This window comes from Bufo bufo, chromosome 5, assembly GCF_905171765.1.
Source record: "Bufo bufo chromosome 5, aBufBuf1.1, whole genome shotgun sequence".
Classification (NCBI taxonomy): Eukaryota; Metazoa; Chordata; class Amphibia; order Anura; family Bufonidae; genus Bufo; species Bufo bufo.
In genome coordinates this window covers 473589972-473607469 of record NC_053393.1, presented here as the reverse complement: position 1 = coordinate 473607469, position 17498 = coordinate 473589972, and the positions used below count along the sequence as shown (strand labels likewise).

The following is a 17498-nucleotide window of genomic DNA, read 5'->3' as shown; positions in this document are numbered from 1 at the left end:
TAGGGTGTCTGGGGTCCACAGCACAGCTGTGTGACCCTAGACCCCCCAGGGGTGCTGCCACTTGCCCCCCCCCCCACCCCTTTTTTGGGGTGCATTTATTTTTTTTTTGTGTACGCTGATTGTGGCCGGCACTTAGTGTCCGGCCACTGTTAGCGCATCGCACACCCCACCGCTGATCAACTTCGGACGGTTGATCAGCGGTTTTGATTTTTTTTCCCCACATTTTTTGCATTTTTTTTAGTTAGTTTATTTGATTTTTTTTCTGTTAGTTTTAGGGTGAGTTCGTGAACATCCGTGCCCCCACACACACGCACACAAAATAAAGAGTTACACACACGCACATATACACGCAGACACACACTCCCCTATGGCCCGCCGGACGTTCTCGGCCGAGGAGGCATACGCCCAGCTTGCCTCCGACTCCGAGAGTCCCAGTGAGGATGAGGATGACCCCACATTCCTGTTGTCATCCGCATCCTCCTCATCATCTAGCGATGATGATGAGCCCCCAAGGCGGCGGAGACGCCGCCAGGCGGAGCAAGGGGACCGCCATGTTAGGGACCCTGTGGCCCACACTAGTACGAGCAGCTCTGGGGCTCGTACTGGTTTCCCGGCCCACCAGTTAAATCCACCGGAGCCCCCTGCCGGTGAACTTGTCTGGTGTAGCCCAGAGCGATACGAGCCTGTGATTCCTGATTTTGTAGGCCAATCAGGAATCCAGATTTCCACAGTGGGCTACACTGAATATGACTTTTTTTGTCATTTTTTCAGTGACCCACTGGTAAATCTGATGGTGGAGCAGACGAATCTGTACGCCCAACAGTTCGTCGCTCAACACCCGGGCTCCTTTTTGGCCAGGCCCGGTGGCTGGACGCCGGTCAGTGCAGCCGAAATGAGGACATTTTGGGGCCTCGTGCTGCATATGGGCCTAGTCAAAAAACCCAGTGTCAGGCTGTACTGGAGTGGGGACGTCCTATACCAGGCCCCACTTTACAGTACAGCCATGACACGCTCCCGGTTTGAGGCCATCCGGAAATGTCTGCATTATTCCGATAATGCAGCATGTCCCCCCCGAGGTGATCCTGCCCATGACCGTCTGTATAAGATACGGCCGGTCATCGATCACTTTGGGGCCAAATTCATGGAGGCCTATGTACCTGGAAGGGAGGTCGCGGTTGATGAGTCTCTCATTGCGTTCAAGGGGAGACTCATTTTCCGCCAGTATGTGCCCTCCAAGCGGGCGAGGTATGGCGTAAAGCTATACAAAATTTGTGAGAGTACCTCAGGGTACACTTACAAATTTCGTGTGTACGAGGGGCGAGATTCCCGGATTCAACCCCCAGAATGTCCCCCCACTCTGGGTGTTACCGGGAAACTTGTGTGGGACCTTATGTACCCACTGCTGGATAAGGGTTACCACCTTTACGTGGATAACTTTTATACCAGTATCCCCTTGTTCCAGTCCCTTGCCGCCAGATCCACGTCCGCTTGTGGGACCGTGCGGAAAAATCAACGCGGCCTCCCTGCCCACCCCCTCCAGGTACCTATCCCCAGGGGTGAGACCCGTGCCCTTACCAGTGGAAACCTGTTGCTGGTCAGGTATAAGGACAAGAGGGATGTCCTTATGCTGTCCACAATTCATGGTAACGGCATCACCCCTGTCCCTGTGCGAGGTACCGCGGCAACGGTCCTCAAGCCCGATTGTATCGTCGCCTACAATCGGTATATGGGAGGAGTTGATCTCTCTGATCAAGTCCTCAAGCCATATAATGCCATGCGCAAAACCCGGGCATGGTACAAAAAAGTTGCGGTCTACTTGGTGCAGGTTGCCATGTACAACTCTTTTGTACTATCCCGAAGCGCTGGCAGCACAGGGACATTCCTCCAGTTCTATGAGGCAGTCCTCAAGGCCCTGATCTTTTCGGACCGGGAAAGAGCAGGCCGGAGTACCTCGGGAACTGTAGGTGCCCGGATCGTCCCTGGCCAACACTTTCCAGGTGTGGTCCCCCATACTGGAAAGAAGGGACGAACCCAAAAAAAGTGCAGAGTGTGTCGCAGGAGGGGGATACGGAAGGACACGACTACTCAGTGCGACACGTGCCCCGATCATCCGGGCCTCTGCATTGACGGTTGCTTCAGGGAGTATCACACTTCCATGGAGTACTAAATTTATATCCCAATTTAGCCACTGACATCGGATAAAAAAAAATGGTTCTCAGACCTGAGACACCCAAAAAAACTAAAATAATTTATTAAAAGTAGACATATTAGGTATCGCCGCGTCGGTAATAATCTCCTCTATAAAACTACCCCATGACCAACCCCCCCAGATTAACACGGTCAAAAAAAAAAAGGTGCAAAAAAAGTTTTTCTTTGTCACCTTACATAATAAAAAGTTTAATAGCAAGCGAAAAAAAAGTCATATAGCCCCCAAAATAGTGCCAATAAAACCGTCCGCTCATCCCGCAAAAAATGAGCCCCCACATGAGATAATTGGATAAAAAAAAAAAAAAAAAAATGACCCTTAGACTTTAGAGATACCCAAAAAAAAGATTTGTATCAAAAAAGATAATTTAGTCATAAACCTAAATAATTGTAAAAAAAAAGTAGACTTATTAGGTATTGCCGCGTTCGTAAGAATCTCCTCTATAAAAATATCCCATTACCTAACCCCCCAGATTAACACGGTTAAAAAAAAAAAAAAAAAACGGTGCCAAAACCGCTATTTTTGGCACTTTTCCATTTCAATCCGTTTTTTCCGGTAACAAAACAAGGGTTAACAACCAAACAAAACTTAATATTTATTACCCTGATACTGCAGTTTACAGAAAAACCACATTTGTGGTCGTAAACTGCTGTATCAGTAAAAGGGAGGCCGCAAAAGGAAAGGACTGACATGGTTTCTGGAAGGCCGATTTTGATGGCCTTTTTTATTGACACCATGTCCCTTTTGAAGCCCCCCTGATGCACTCTAGAGTAAAAACTCCCCAAAACTGACCCCATCTAAGAAACTACACCCCTCAAGGTATTCAAAACTGATTATACAAACTTTATTAACCCTTTAGGTGTTCCTCAACAGTTAATGGCAAATGGAGATGAAATTTCAGAATTTAAATTTTTGGTAACCTTGCCTCACAAAAATGTAATATAGAGCAACCAAAAATCATATTTACCCTAAAAATAGTCCCCAAAAAAATGCCACCTTATCCCGTAGTTTCCAAAATGGGGTCACTTTTAGGGAGTTTCTACTCCAGGGGGGCATCAGAGGGGTTGAAACAGGACACGGTGTAAATAAACCGGTCCATAAAAATCAGCCCTCCAAAAACCAAACGGCGCACCTTTCACTCTACGCCCCGCTGTGTGGCCGTACATTAGTTTACGGCCACATATTGGGTGTTTCTGTAAACGGCAGAGTCAGGGCAATAAAGATACAGTCTTGTTTGGCTGTTAACCCTTGCTTTGTTAGTGGAAAAAATGGGTTAAAATGGAAAATTAGACAAAAAAATGAAATTCTCAAATTTCATCCCCATTTGCCAATAACTCTTGTGCAACACCTAAAGGGTTAACGACGTATGTAAAATCAGTTTTGAATACCTTGAGGGGTGTAGTTTCTTAGATGGGGTCACTTTTAGGGAGTTTCTACTCTAGGGGTGCATCAGGGGGCTTCAAATGGGACATGGTGTAAATAAACCAGTCCATAAAAATCAGCCCTCCAAAAACCAAACAGCGCACCTTTCACTCTACGCCCCGCTGTGTGGCCGTACAGTAGTTTACGGCCACATATTGGGTGTTTCTGTAAACGGCAGAGTCAGGGCAATAAAGATACAGTCTTGTTTGGCTGTTAACCCTTGCTTTGTTAGTGGAAAAAATGGGTTAAAATGGAAAATTAGACAAAAAAATGAAATTCACAAATTTCATCCCCATTTGCCAATAACTCTTGTGCAACACCTAAAGGGTTAACGACGTATGTAAAATCAGTTTTGAATACCTTGAGGGGTGTAGTTTCTTAGATGGGGTCATTTTTGGGTGGTTTCTATTATGTAAGCCTCGCAAAGTGACTTCAGACCTGAACTGGTCCCTAAAAATTTCGTTTTTGTAAATTTCTGAAAAATTTCAAGATTTGCTTCTAAACTTCTAAGCCTTATAACATCCCCAAAAAATAAAATATCATTCCCAAAACAATTCAAACATGAAGTAGACCTATGGGGAATGTAAAGTCATCACAATTGTAGGGGGTATTACTATGTATTACAGAAGTAGAGAAACTGAAACTTTGAAATTTGCTACATTTTTCCAAATTTTTGTTAAATTAGGTATTTTTTGGTGCAAAAAAAAATAATTTTTTGACTTCATTTTACCAGTGTCATGAAGTACAATATGTGACGAAAAAACAATCTCAGAACGGCCTGGATAAGTCAAAGCGTTTTAAAGTTATCAGCACTTAAAGGGACTCTGGTCAGATTTGCAAAAAATGGCCTGGTCCTAAGGTGTAAAAAGGCTGTGTCCTTAAGGGGTTAAAGAGGACCTTTCACCGATCCTGACATTGTGAACTAAGTATACAGACATGTAGAGCGGCGCCCAGGGATCTCATTGCACTTACTATTATCCCTGGGCGCCGCTCCGTTCTCCCGTTATGTCCTCCGGTATGTTCGGGGACTTGGTTATAGTAGGCGGGTTCTGCTGGGCGTCTCCTTCTCCTAGGCTGTAGCGCTGGCCAATCGCATCGCAGAGCTCACAGCCTGGGAGAAAAAAACCTCCCAGGCTGTGAGCTCTGCGCTGCGATTGGCCAGCACTACAGCCTAGGAGAAGGAGGCGCCCAGAAGAACCCGCCTACTATAACCAAGTCCCCGAACATACCGGAGGACGTAACGGGAGAACGGAGCGGCGCCCAGGGATAATAGTAAGTGCCGTAAGATCCCTGGGCGCCGCTCTACATGTCTGTGTACTTAGTTCACAATGTCAGGATCGGTGAAAGGTCCTCTTTAAGGCATTAAGTGGCATTTATTATGTAGAGAAACTTAATACAAGCCACTTTCTAATGTACTGTGATTGTCCATATTGCTTCTCTTGCTGGCTGGATTCATTTTTCCATCTCATTATACACTGCTTGTTTCCATCAATGGTGGCCGTGCTTGCAACACTACAGGGAGTGCAGAATTATTAGGCAAGTTGTATTTTTGAGGATTAATTTTATTATTGAACAACAACCATGTTCTCAATGAACCCAAAAAACTCATTAATATCAAAGCTGAATATTTTTGGAAGTAGTTTTTAGTTTGTTTTTAGTTTTAGCTATTTTAGGGGGATATCTGTGTGTGCAGGTGACTATTACTGTGCATAATTATTAGGCAACTTAACAAAAAACAAATATATACCCATTTCAATTATTTATTTTTACCAGTGAAACCAATATAACATCTCAACATTCACAAATATACATTTCTGACATTCAAAAACAAAACAAAAACAAATCAGTGAACAATATAGCCACCTTTCTTTGCAAGGACACTCAAAAGCCTGCCATCCATGGATTCTGTCAGTGTTTTGATCTGTTCACCATCAACATTGCGTGCAGCAGCAACCACAGCCTCCCAGACACTGTTCAGAGAGGTGTACTGTTTTCCCTCCTTGTAAATCTCACATTTGATGATGGACCACAGGTTCTCAATGGGGTTCAGATCAGGTGAACAAGGAGGCCATGTCATTAGATTTTCTTCTTTTATACCCTTTCTTGCCAGCCACGCTGTGGAGTACTTGGACGCGTGTGATGGAGCATTGTCCTGCATGAAAATCATGTTTTTCTTGAAGGATGCAGACTTCTTCCTGTACCACTGCTTGAAGAAGGTGTCTTCCAGAAACTGGCAGTAGGACTGGGAGTTGAGCTTGACTCCATCCTCAACCCGAAAAGGCCCCACAAGCTCATCTTTGATGATACCAGCCCAAACCAGTACTCCACCTCCACCTTGCTGGCGTCTGAGTCGGACTGGAGCTCTCCGCCCTTTACCAATCCAGCCACGGGCCCATCCATCTGGCCCATCAAGACTCACTCTCATTTCATCAGTCCATAAAACCTTAGAAAAATCAGTCTTGAGATATTTCTTGGCCCAGTCTTGATGTTTCAGCTTGTGTGTCTTGTTCAGTGGTGGTCGTCTTTCAGCCTTTCTTACCTTGGCCATGTCTCTGAGTATTGCACACCTTGTGCTTTTGGGCACTCCAGTGATGTTGCAGCTCTGAAATATGGCCAAACTGGTGGCAAGTGGCATCTTGGCAGCTGCAGGCTTGACTTTTCTCAGTTCATGGGCAGTTATTTTGCGCCTTGGTTTTTCCACACGCTTCTTGCGACCCTGTTGACTATTTTGAATGAAACGCTTGATTGTTCGATGATCACGCTTCAGAAGCTTTGCAATTTTAAGAGTGCTGCATCCCTCTGCAAGATATCTCACTATTTTTGACTTTTCTGAGCCTGTCAAGTCGTTGTTTTGACCCATTTTGCCAAAGGAAAGGAAGTTGCCTAATAATTATGCACACCTAATATAGGGTGTTGATGTCATTAGACCACACCCCTTCTCATTACAGAGATGCACATCACCTAATATGCTTAATTGGTAGTAGGCTTTCGAGCCTATACAGCTTGGAGTAAGACAACATGCATAAAGAGGATGATGTGGTCAAAATACTAATTTGCCTAATAATTCTGCACGCAGTGTATATAGGAAAAAGCACCAGCCTATGTGCGCTCCGACCATCCTGGCCACCAGACAGGCCGGTGCTTTATTACAGGGTGGACATAACCCCTCGATATGAGCAGTGTATAATGCGATTAGAAAAATGAATCCAGCCAGCAAAGGAAGCAATATAGACAATCACAATACATTAGTAAGTGCCTTGTAGTAACTTTCTCTACATGATAAATGCCACTTGCTGAAGTGAGACAACCCCTTTAAAATGAAAAGCACAAATGAAACAATTTTGTGAATAGTAGTGCAAATAGTAGATTACAAATTCAAATTGTAATTTTATAGCTCCTATGCAGATCTATTTGTCTCCATAGTAACAGAACAAAAACACAAATGTGAGAACCAAAAAAGGCACAAAATATTTGTTGAACATGTGAGTTGGTTACAAAAGAGAATTAGAAGTATCTTTCCTTCATACTTTCTCGCCCAGTTCCTTGGGGGACACAGAAGACCTTGGGTATAGCTCAACTCCCTAGGAGGCGTGTCACTAAGTGAAAACTGTTAAGCCCCTCCTCCACAGCTATACCCTCAGCCTGGAGAGAGAGACTGCCAGTTTTTGCTTAGTGTCCAAGGAGGCTAGACACTCCCTGCTTCGCAGGGCTGTTTTTCTCCTTAATTTTTTATTTTATTTTTTATTTTACTATTCACAGGGACAACTGAGACGCCTGGACCTCTCTGTTTCTCCCGGGGTCGAGCTGCGCCAGTGCCGGTCACCCGCACTGCTGCCTCCCCCACAGAAGACAAGGAGGACCAGGGCAGCCCAGCTCCCCTGCACCCCGCCAGCGTAAGGGTCGCCCACACGTCAAGCCCCTCTCTAGCTTCCTGCCACTGCGGTGCCAGTAGCTGAAGGGGCGACCCTGCTGGAATCGACAGAGGGTGAAGACTTCAGGATAGTAAGAGTGGGTGTTACAGCCTCCCCCCCCCCCCCCTCTTCTGCTCTCTGCTCACCCCCCAAGGCCTCCTCACCTGTCTAGCCTATGCTGTGGCAGTCACTTGGACAACCTACTCCAATTCACCGCAAGAGCCCTACTACCGCAAGAGTGCCTTCATTCAGCCGCAGCAGGGGCATCCAGGCTACGATCGCAGGCAGGCAAGGCCGCAGCAACAAGCATCCGGCATACTTTCACTGCCGGACAGAATCGCGATGTCCGCACGCAGGGAATCGCGGCGATCGCTCTATCCTGCAGGGGTGGAAAGGCTCTCCCTTACTCTGCAGCGGCCGTATACTAATTGTGGAGGGTGGCTCCGGCATTCAACTGTGCGATATGGAGTTGCGGCCTCTCATTTACAGCGCCGCAGACCGCCCCTCCCCCTTCTTACCTTCTCTATATTTAAATCGCGCGTGCGAACGGAGCATAGACGGGGGCAGGGCTTCGCTTCCCGCTCCCCTCTCATTCCCGCCTTCCAATTCACCTCAAGAGCCTGGCCACCGCTGCTGCCGTGACGTTGTTGGATCTCTCCTGCCACTGCTGCTGCTGACGCACTGCCCTGAGGTCTTCGGTCTGGTAGGACTGTTAACCCCTTCCTAGCACCAGCAGCCCCTAGCCTGGACAGCCCTCCCCCTTTTTTTCTGCCAAGCTTATCATCACCAACATGTCTGACCCCTCAGGGGCCTCTAGGCTCTGGTATCACGCCTGCACCGCCTGTGAAGCACCCTTTCCACGGGGGGCAATCAGACCCGCATTGCTCTGCATGCCAGGCCCCAATACCGGGTCTGCCACTTGCTGTGCCGCCCCGTTTCCTTGGATCCACCTGATTGGGCAAGATCCCTGTCCCAGGCCGTGGAAAGCCTCACTCATGTTGTGGGCCACCTTGTAGACAAGGCGGCCCACAGTCTGCTACACCCCCTGTCGTACCCTCCGGGTCCGCTACTTCTGCCTCCAGGGCTCCCAGTGATGCCTCCAGGGCCCAGGACCTCCAGAAGCGCTCCAGGGCGGAGTGCGCGTCTTCCTCAGATGCGTCCCTATCTCCTCCGCGGGTGCGGACTCAGTCGGGTCCCTCCTCCTCACAGGACATGCCCTCTGAGGGAGAATTGGTGGATTCGGATTGGGACATTGACTCGGCATTGCCGTCCAAGCTAGCCTCTGCTGTGGGTCATCTCATTACCAATATTCGCGACACCTTTAAAATTCACGACGACCCTCCCAGCACTGACAAGGCCGGTGTGTCCTTTTTCCGCCCCAAACAGGCGTCCACGGTTTTCCCCCTCCATGCCGACTTCTCTTCGGTGGTCTCTAAGGCTTGGACTCGCCCCGATGCCCGTTTTACCCCCCTAAGAAGTTGGATATCTGTTATCCCTTCCCAGCGGATTGCATCTCCACTTGGGCGTCTCCACCTAAGGTCGACCCTCCCGTGGCCCGCCTGTCTAAACGCACGGCCATTCCTGTGGCGGACACTCCTCTCTTCAGTCCACTGAAGACTGTCGCATGGAATCCCTTACAAAAGCCATATTTGCCGCCTCCGGTTCAGCCCTCAGACCGGTCTTTGCTTACGCCTGTGTCTGGAAGGCGGTCTTGGAATGGGCTTCCCAGCTCGACCAGGAACTTGATTCGGACGTCTCCCTTCAGGACCTCCGTTCTTTAGCCCATCTCGTTGTTCAGGCAGGGAAATTCATTTGTGAGGCCTCACTTGATGCGGGTGCCCTCATTGCCCGTTCCTCTGCTCTGGCTGTCTCAGTCAGGAGAGAACTTTGGCTAAAAGTTTGGACGGCGGATGCCGCTTCCAAACGTTCTCTTGCTGGACTTCCCTTCGCGGGTTCCCGTTTATTCGGGACCCGCTTGGACGAGATCATTTCTGAAGCCACGGAGGGAAAGAGCACCCATCTTCCCCAGCCCAGGACCAAGGGCACCACTCGAGGTCGTCCTGGTTTTTCTCGTTTTAGGTCCTCCCGCAGGTCCTCCGGCCCTCGACCCGCGATCATTCCTTCCTCTAATCCCTCCCAGGATAGGCGTAAAAAGCCCTGTTTTCGGACTCAACCCTCCTGGCGTAAGTCCCAACCTGCTCGCCCCTCCTCGGCCAAGCAGCCCTCCGCCTGAAGGTGCGCCCCCACCCACACCGGCTCCCTCCTCCTTTTCAGGGACATCTGGCAGGTACACGTCTCCAACGCCTGGGCACTCGAGATTGTGTCATCCGGATACAAAATCGAATTTGCGCCCCTCCCTCCGAATCGTTTCTTTCGGTCCCGTGCCCCGAGGGACCCCCAGTGTGCGTCCGCCTTCTCCGAAGCCATTCGCACCCTTCTGGACTTCCGTTCCTCCAAGGGACAGATTCAAGGGGTTCTACTCGAACCTTTTTGTGGTCCCCAAAAAGGAAGGCTCGGTGAGAGCGATCTTGGACCTCAAACGGTTAAACCGGTTTCTCCGTCTTCGCTGGTTCAGGATGGAGTCCCTCCGATCCGTGGTGGCTTCTCTGGAGAAAGGGGAGTTTATGTCGTCTATCGACATCCAGGATGCTTACCTCCACGTCCCGATCGCTCTGTGTCACCAGCGTTTCCTTCGCTTTGCGGTGGGGAACGACCACTATCAATTTGTCGCCCTCCCCTTCGGCCTGGCGACTGCTCCTCGGGTGTTCACCAAGATCCTAGCCCCTGTCCTTGCCTTGCTCCACTCCAGGGGTGTTTTTCTGCTTCCCTACTTGGACGACCTGCTCATCAAGGCGCCCTCCTTTTCCCAGACGTCCACCAGCCTGTTAACCCCAACATGTCTGACCCCTCAGGGGCCTCTAGGCCCTGGTATCACGCCTGCACCGCCTGTGAAGCACCCTTTCCACGGGCGCAATCAGACCCGCATTGCTCTGCATTGGTCTGATTGCCCCCGTGGAAAGGGTGCTTCACAGGCGGTGCAGGCGTGATACCAGGGCCTAGAGGCCCCTGAGGGTCAGGCATGTTGGTGATGATAAGCTTGGCAGAAAAAAAAAGGGGGGAGGGCTGTCCAGGCTTATTGGATTATCAACCTTCCCAAGTCTTCGCTTACCCCCTCCAGACAACTCGTCTTCCTGGGGAGGTTCGTCTCCCGCTGGAAAAGCGTCTGACCCTTCACCGTCCGGTTCGGACCCTCCTCCACCGCCGTCCGTCCTTCCGATCCAACATGCGGGTATTGGGACAGATTGTGTCCTGCTTTGAAGCGATTCCGTTCGCGCAATATCACTCCCGCATCTTCCAGACGGCGATCCTGTCTGCCTGGGACAAGTCCCCGGAGAGTCTGGACCGGCCCTTCCCCCTACCTCCCCATTTTCAGACCTCCCTCCTCTGGTGGTTACGGATCCCTCTCCAAGGGAAATCCTTTCTGCCGATGACCTGGTCGGTGGTCACCACCGACGCCAGTCTGCAGGGTTGGGGAGGGGTGTTTCCTCCCCGGTCCGTCCAGGGCACTTGGTCCCCATCGGAGTCCAAGCTGCCGATAAACATCCTGGAGCTGAGGGCGATTCTCCTATCGCTCCGGCACTGGACTCCCCTGCTTCGGGGCCATCCCGTCTGTGTCCAATCGGACAACGCCACGGCCGTGGCGTACATAAATCATCATGGGGGCACTCGCAGTGCAGCGGCTATGCGGGAAGTGTCTCACATCCGCTGGGAGGAAACTCATGTTCCGGCCCTGTCGGCAATTTACATCCCGTGTGTGGAAAACTGGGCGGCGGACTTCCTCAGCCGGACCACGATCAACCCGGGCGAGTGGTCTCTGCACCCCGACGTGTTCGAGTCCATTTGCCTCCGTTAGGGTCGTCCGGATGTGGATCTCATGGCCTCCAGGTTCAACCACAAGCTCCCCACCTTCCTGTCCAGGTCCAAGGACCCAAGGGCGTACGGCGCCAACGCTCTCGTTCTTCCGTGGACGGAATTTTCCCTCCTGTATGTGTTTCAGCCCCTCCCCCTTCTGCCTTGAGTTCTCCGAAAAATCGCGACAGAGGGCATGCCTACAATCCTGATAGCCCCAGATTGGCCTCGCCGACCTGATGCTGCTTCTGGGAGACGCGCCTTGGCCGCTGCCTCTAAGAGAAGACCTTCTCTCTCAAGGGCCGATCTTCCACCAGCATTTAGGGTCGCTACGATTAACGGCGTGGCTGTTGAGACTGCAGTTTTGATGCAACTGAGTTTTTCGGCGGATGTGGTTCGCACCATGATCCGCTCACAGAGGCCGGCCTCGTCCAGGATTTATTACCGGACTTGGCGGTCTTACCTAGGTTTCTGAAAGAATCTGGATGTTCACCCTCTTCGTTTTTCCCTCCCCACGGTCCTGTCCTTTTTACAGTCTGGCCTGGACCTGGGTCTCAGCTCGTTAAAGGGTCAGGTCTCGGCGCTTTCCATCCTCTTCCAGCGTCCTTTGGCCCCTCTCGGACCTGTCAAAACCTCCTTCCAGGGAGTCGCTCACTCTGTTCCTCCGTATCGCTCTCCCATTCCACCCTGGGACCTTAATGTTGTGCTCTCGGCGCTCCAATCCTCCCCCTTCGAGCCGTTACGGAAGGTCTCTCTTCGCCTTTTGTCCTGCAAAGTCATGTTCCTTGTGGCCATCACGTCTCTACGACGGGTGTCTGAATTGGCGGCGCTTTCTTGTACTGAGCCCCTTTTGGGCTTCCACCAGAATAAGGCTGTTCTCCGTCCGGTCCCTTCCTTCCTCCCGAAGGTGGTCTCCACCTTTCATCTCAATGAGGACATCGTCCTCCCTTCCCTTTGTCCGTCTCCTTCTCACCCTCGTGAACGGGAGCTTCACCGCCTGGATGTCGTTAGGGCCCTGAAGATTTACCTGGAGGTCACCGGACTCTTTTTGTGGTTCCGGAAGGCCCGCACAAGGGATTGGCGGCGTCCAGGGTGTCTATTGCCCGCTTCATCAAGATGGCTATTGTCGAGGCTTACCGCGCCAAGGGCAAGGAGACGCCTTTTGGTGTTAGCGCTCATTCTACCAGAGCGGTCGGTGCCTTTTGGGCTCAGAGGCATCGGGCTTCGGCTGAACAACTGTGCAAGGCGGCCACCTGGGCTTCCTTGCACACATTCACCAAGTTCTACAGGGTGAACACCTATGCATCGGCGGATGCTGCTTTGGGCCACCTGGTCTTGCAGGCGGAGGTTTCTTGATACCTCCGGTGGTTTCGCCATGGGCTGTAGTCCTTCCCCTCTTGGACTGCTCTGGAACGTCCCAAGGTTTCCTGTGTCCCCCAAGGAACTGGGCGAGAAAACTAGATTTTTGTATAACTTACCAGTAAAATCTTTCTCGCTCTTCCTTGGGGGACACAGCACCCACCCATTGTTCTGGTTTACTGTTACGGTTTGGTTGCCCCGGTCGGGTAGTTGACTTGTTTGGTTTTACAGGGTTGGTCATTGCCTTTTTTTCACTACTTGGACACGCAACTGGTAGTCTCTCTCTCTCCAGGCTGAGGGTATAGCTGCTGGAGGAGGGGCTTAACAGTTTTCACTTAGTGACACGCCTCCTAGGGAGTAGAGCTATACCCAAGGTTTCCTGTGTCCCCCAAAGGAAGAGCGAGAAAGAGATTTAAGTTATACAAAAATCTCGTTTTTTGGATTCTTCCTTAGCTTTGTTTAAAAATATAAAAAAACTACATGTGAGATTCCAATTAAATGTTAGCCTTAAAGAAACGCTCCCAGAAGCATTTTTATTCTCGGACTTGTTAGAAAGGTACATGATGTGAGCTGTAGTGAATGTAATCTTCTTACCATTGTCTGTATTTGAGTTGTTCCCTCCATGCTTTCCAATTGACACAGCATCTTATGTGTGGACAGGAAGTCAGTTTCCCTATGTATCTTATGTCAGCCTCATAGGAATGAATAGAGAAGTAACTGACTTCCTGTCCTGTGTCCGTTCAAGATCAGTGTTGGTCACATGGCTAAGGATCAGAAGGGAGGTTATATCTCACAAATACAGTGACTGGTAAGATTACCTTAACTACAGATTACATCATGTACCTTTCTAACAGGTCAGAGAATAACAATTTCTGAATTCTGACTTTTCTGAATACTAAAGCACGCCTGTTTTATCAAGCCCTACACTGGCAAATCAATTAATTTTAGATCTCTAAAACACATCTCAATCATCTCTGTTTTCTTACTTTTATTCAGATATTCTGAAAACCTTCACCCAGGATGGAGTATGTTTAACAGAATCAGGGCTCTCACAATTACAGAGCCTAACAATCACTGTACCACGCAGGAGGCGTTCAAAACCTAAGCTGAAATTAAAGATCATCAACCAGAACAGTGTGGCTGTCCTGCAAACCCCTCCAGACCCACAATCTGAACATTCTCGAGATGGGGAGATGGATGATAGTAGAGGTGACTGTCATAATTCAGATGGAACTGTAGTAATTGTCAGATCATTGTCAGTTTTCTGAGCGTTACCGTGTAAGGGTTTTTCGAGATATTTTTACTGATGACCTATCTCCTGGGTAGGTCATCAGTATCTGTTCGGTGGGGGGTACTAGGTCAGCTGTTTGAGAAGGCATTGGCCTCGCAGTAGTGCCACAGCCTTCTCCCTGCTTACCAAGCACAGTGCTGTCTATTTGATGGTGGCTGTGGTTAGTATTACAGCTCAGCCCCATTGACATCAATGGGGCTGAGCTGCGCCTAAGCCATGTGACCGATGAACGTGACGTCATATGGCCTAGGGAAAGCTGCGAGAAATGGTGCCTTCTCAAACAGCTGATCGGCAGGGGTCCTGGGTGTCGGACCCCCACCGATTAGATACTGATGACCCATCGAGACAATAGATCATCAGTAAAAATATCTTGTAAAACCCCTTTAAATATTGATGGCCTGTTCTCAGGATAGGTTATCAATATCAGATCAGTGGTGGTCCAGCTCTCAACACCCCTCCCCACCCTTGATCAGCTGTTGGAAGGGGCTGGGGCGAGCACTGCAGCGTCTTCCTCGGCCTGTGACGTCACATGACTTTTCTACAGCAAAGTGCCATTCAAGTGAAAGATGTCTAGCAGCAACGGCCGCCAAGCACAGCCGCAATAGAGTGTACGGTGCTGTGCTTGGTATCCTGTGAGCTACAGTTTCTGTTGTAAAAGTAAGATTTTAGACAGCATGTCCATAGGAAGCGGTCTCAGCTATTTTTGGCCCCATAAAAATGAATGGAGGACAGTCGCGCATGCGCTGTGTGCCCTGCAGGACTTTGCCGACTCCATTTACGAGATAGGTGTGGGTTGCAGAGATGGGACACACACCTATCAGACAATGGGGGCATATCCTAGTTATATGCCTCCATTGAGGTGACACAACCCCTTTAATGTTTATTATCAAATGTCCGCGGCCTGTCCCCTTCAAAAGAACATTCATACTTACCTGCTCTGGTCCTCCAGCTGTCTCCATCTTCTGTTCCAGTCTCCGCACTGTTAATATCTTTTCATGTTCCCCATTAAAAACATAATTTTATTAATTTAAAAATGACAAACAATTATCTTACTGATCCAGTGATTTTGCCAGCAGAGCAGGTATACACTATACACTGTGATACACTATACACAATAATGACAATGAATAAAGGCCAATATAAATGTGACAAAATGGAGGATTATACACCCAGCATAAGTATTCTAATTGCAATATGTTCCATGTAACAAGACTGCTAACCGTCGTGTAGCTAAATTCTGTACTGCTGCTTTGTATATTACCATCAGTTATATCTATATGTGCTAGTGTAGCTGTAAACTAGAAGTATTAACGCTCACCCTGTGATGCTGGAATGGCGGTACTCTTGTCACTTGTTTCACATGAGCTTCATCAGGAGTAGAGTATTGGTTAAGGTTATGGATATATATAGAATAGGACAGGGATCAGCAACCTTCGGCACTCCTGCGGCTGTGAAACTGCTACTCCCAGCACGCACACCTACTCAGCTGTTCTTGGAATTTTCTTAGAAGTGAATGGAACATTCTGGGAGTTGTAGTTTCAGAAAAGGGCCAGAGGTTGCTGATCCCCGGAATAGGACTTGTTAGTTATGTATCACTGTTTATATCTGGTTGGCCAAGGGCATGGTCACATGTGCCGCTCCAGCCAATGACTGGCTTCAGCGGTGACGTGCTGCTTGGTGCCACATCTCCGCTGAAACCAATCATTGGCCGGTGCACATGATCATGCTCATGGCAAGCCGAATATAAACAGTGGAGAGACCGCTGAGTACCATAGCGGTGTGGTCCTGGTAAGTATGAATCGTCCGCTTCATGGGGGAGGCTGCGGATCATTATTACCAGAATGCCCCTTTAAGCTTCCATTGAGACAAGGTGGTTAGTGTTTCAGATTCTCCTCACCACATTGCCATTAACATTGGGTCATCGCATTAAATTATTACCACCTCATGAGAAAAAATAGCTTGTTTGCCTGAAAATAATGTAGACTTGCTTAGTGGGTCTGCCTTGGTATAAGAAGCTTCAGCCCAGCAGGTGGTCAGTACCCAGGGTATGAGTTTCCATTAGAAAAAGGGCAGTTGAATTATAAACTACATGCTGCAAGAACCGCTGCACACACATTGAACCTCCATGTTTTTCTTTGGATATGTAGTAATCAGATGTGACAATTGTGTTCTAGAGGGTGATCTAATGGACTGTGATGTAAAATCGGATTCCAGTCCAGAGCGGGAAGCAATTGATGATGACTCTAAAAGTGCAGAAATAATGGATGGAATGAAGAAGAGGAAGCGAAAGCCATACAGACCAGGTAGAGGCTTGTTGTTGTGGCTGTGAATGTTTCTATGTTCTTTCTTTTTACAGTTATCATAAAAATTCAGTTGTGTGGACATAACACCATTATCTTCATGCTTCATTACTTGAACCTAGTCTGTGAACCCGGTTCAGTGTTGAGATTAACCCGTAGAGGAACCGCGTCGTACATGTACGGCGCAGATGTCCGTGACTTAAGGACAAGCGCCGTACATGTACGGCGCTGTGATCGGGCGGGTGCAGGAGATGCACCTGCCCGATCCGCGGCAGGGGCCCGGCATTTACTGATAGCTGGACCCCTGCTGCATGCATCGGTGAAATATCAGATGCCGGCGCATTAACCCTTGATGTGCCGCGGTCAGCGCATGCATCGGGGAAATATCAGATGCCGGCGCATTAACCCTTGATGTGCCGCGGTCAGCGCTGACTGCGGCACCTGCGATGTCCTTGCCGGTATCGGAGCTTCCATCGGGTTTCCGTGCTGCTGTGACGGGGACCCGATGGCAGGGAAGGCAGCCCAATGCCTTCCTTAGGCATCGTTGCTGCCTTTCGGTAGAGCCTGTGAGATTCAGCCCCCTGGATCTCACAGGCAAGCAGGCTGTAAGCGTATTACAGTCTGTAATACACTTACAGCCAATGCATCACAATACAGAAATATTGTGATGCATTGTAAAGGGGATCAGACCCCAAAAGTTGAAGTCCCAGAGTGGGACAAAAGATGAAGTGTAAAAAAGAAAAAAAAAATTCCAGAAAAGTAAAAACAAATTGTAAAAAATAGCAGATAAAAGAAAAGTAGACAAAATAGGTATCGCTGCGTCCGTATCGATCGGCTTTATAAAAATATCACATGACTTAACCCCTCAAATGAACACCGTCAAAAAAAGTAAATAAAAACTGTGCTAAAAAAAAATGCATTTTTTTTTGTCACCTTACATCACTAAAAGTTCAACACCAAGGCGTATGCCCCCCAAAATAGTACTAATCTAACCGTCACCTCATCCCGCACAAAATGATACCCTAATTAAGACAATCGCCCAAAAAATAAAAAAAAACTATGGCTCTCAGACTATGGGGACACGAAAACATGATTTTATT

The 17498-nt window shown here is 49.0% G+C and overlaps 1 protein-coding gene across 9 annotated transcripts in view; it reads left to right on the top strand.

The window, feature by feature from the left end:
* The window catches only part of KMT2C (lysine methyltransferase 2C), a 206598-nt gene that overhangs the window by 119208 nt on the left and 69892 nt on the right, over window positions 1-17498 (top strand). For all 9 annotated transcript variants that reach the window (XM_040434126.1, XM_040434128.1, XM_040434123.1 and 6 more), the window contains 2 exons: window positions 13804-14016; window positions 16273-16401. In XM_040434126.1, the coding sequence (XP_040290060.1) occupies window positions 13804-14016; window positions 16273-16401 (342 nt within the window). The remainder of the gene's footprint in view (window positions 1-13803; window positions 14017-16272; window positions 16402-17498) is intronic.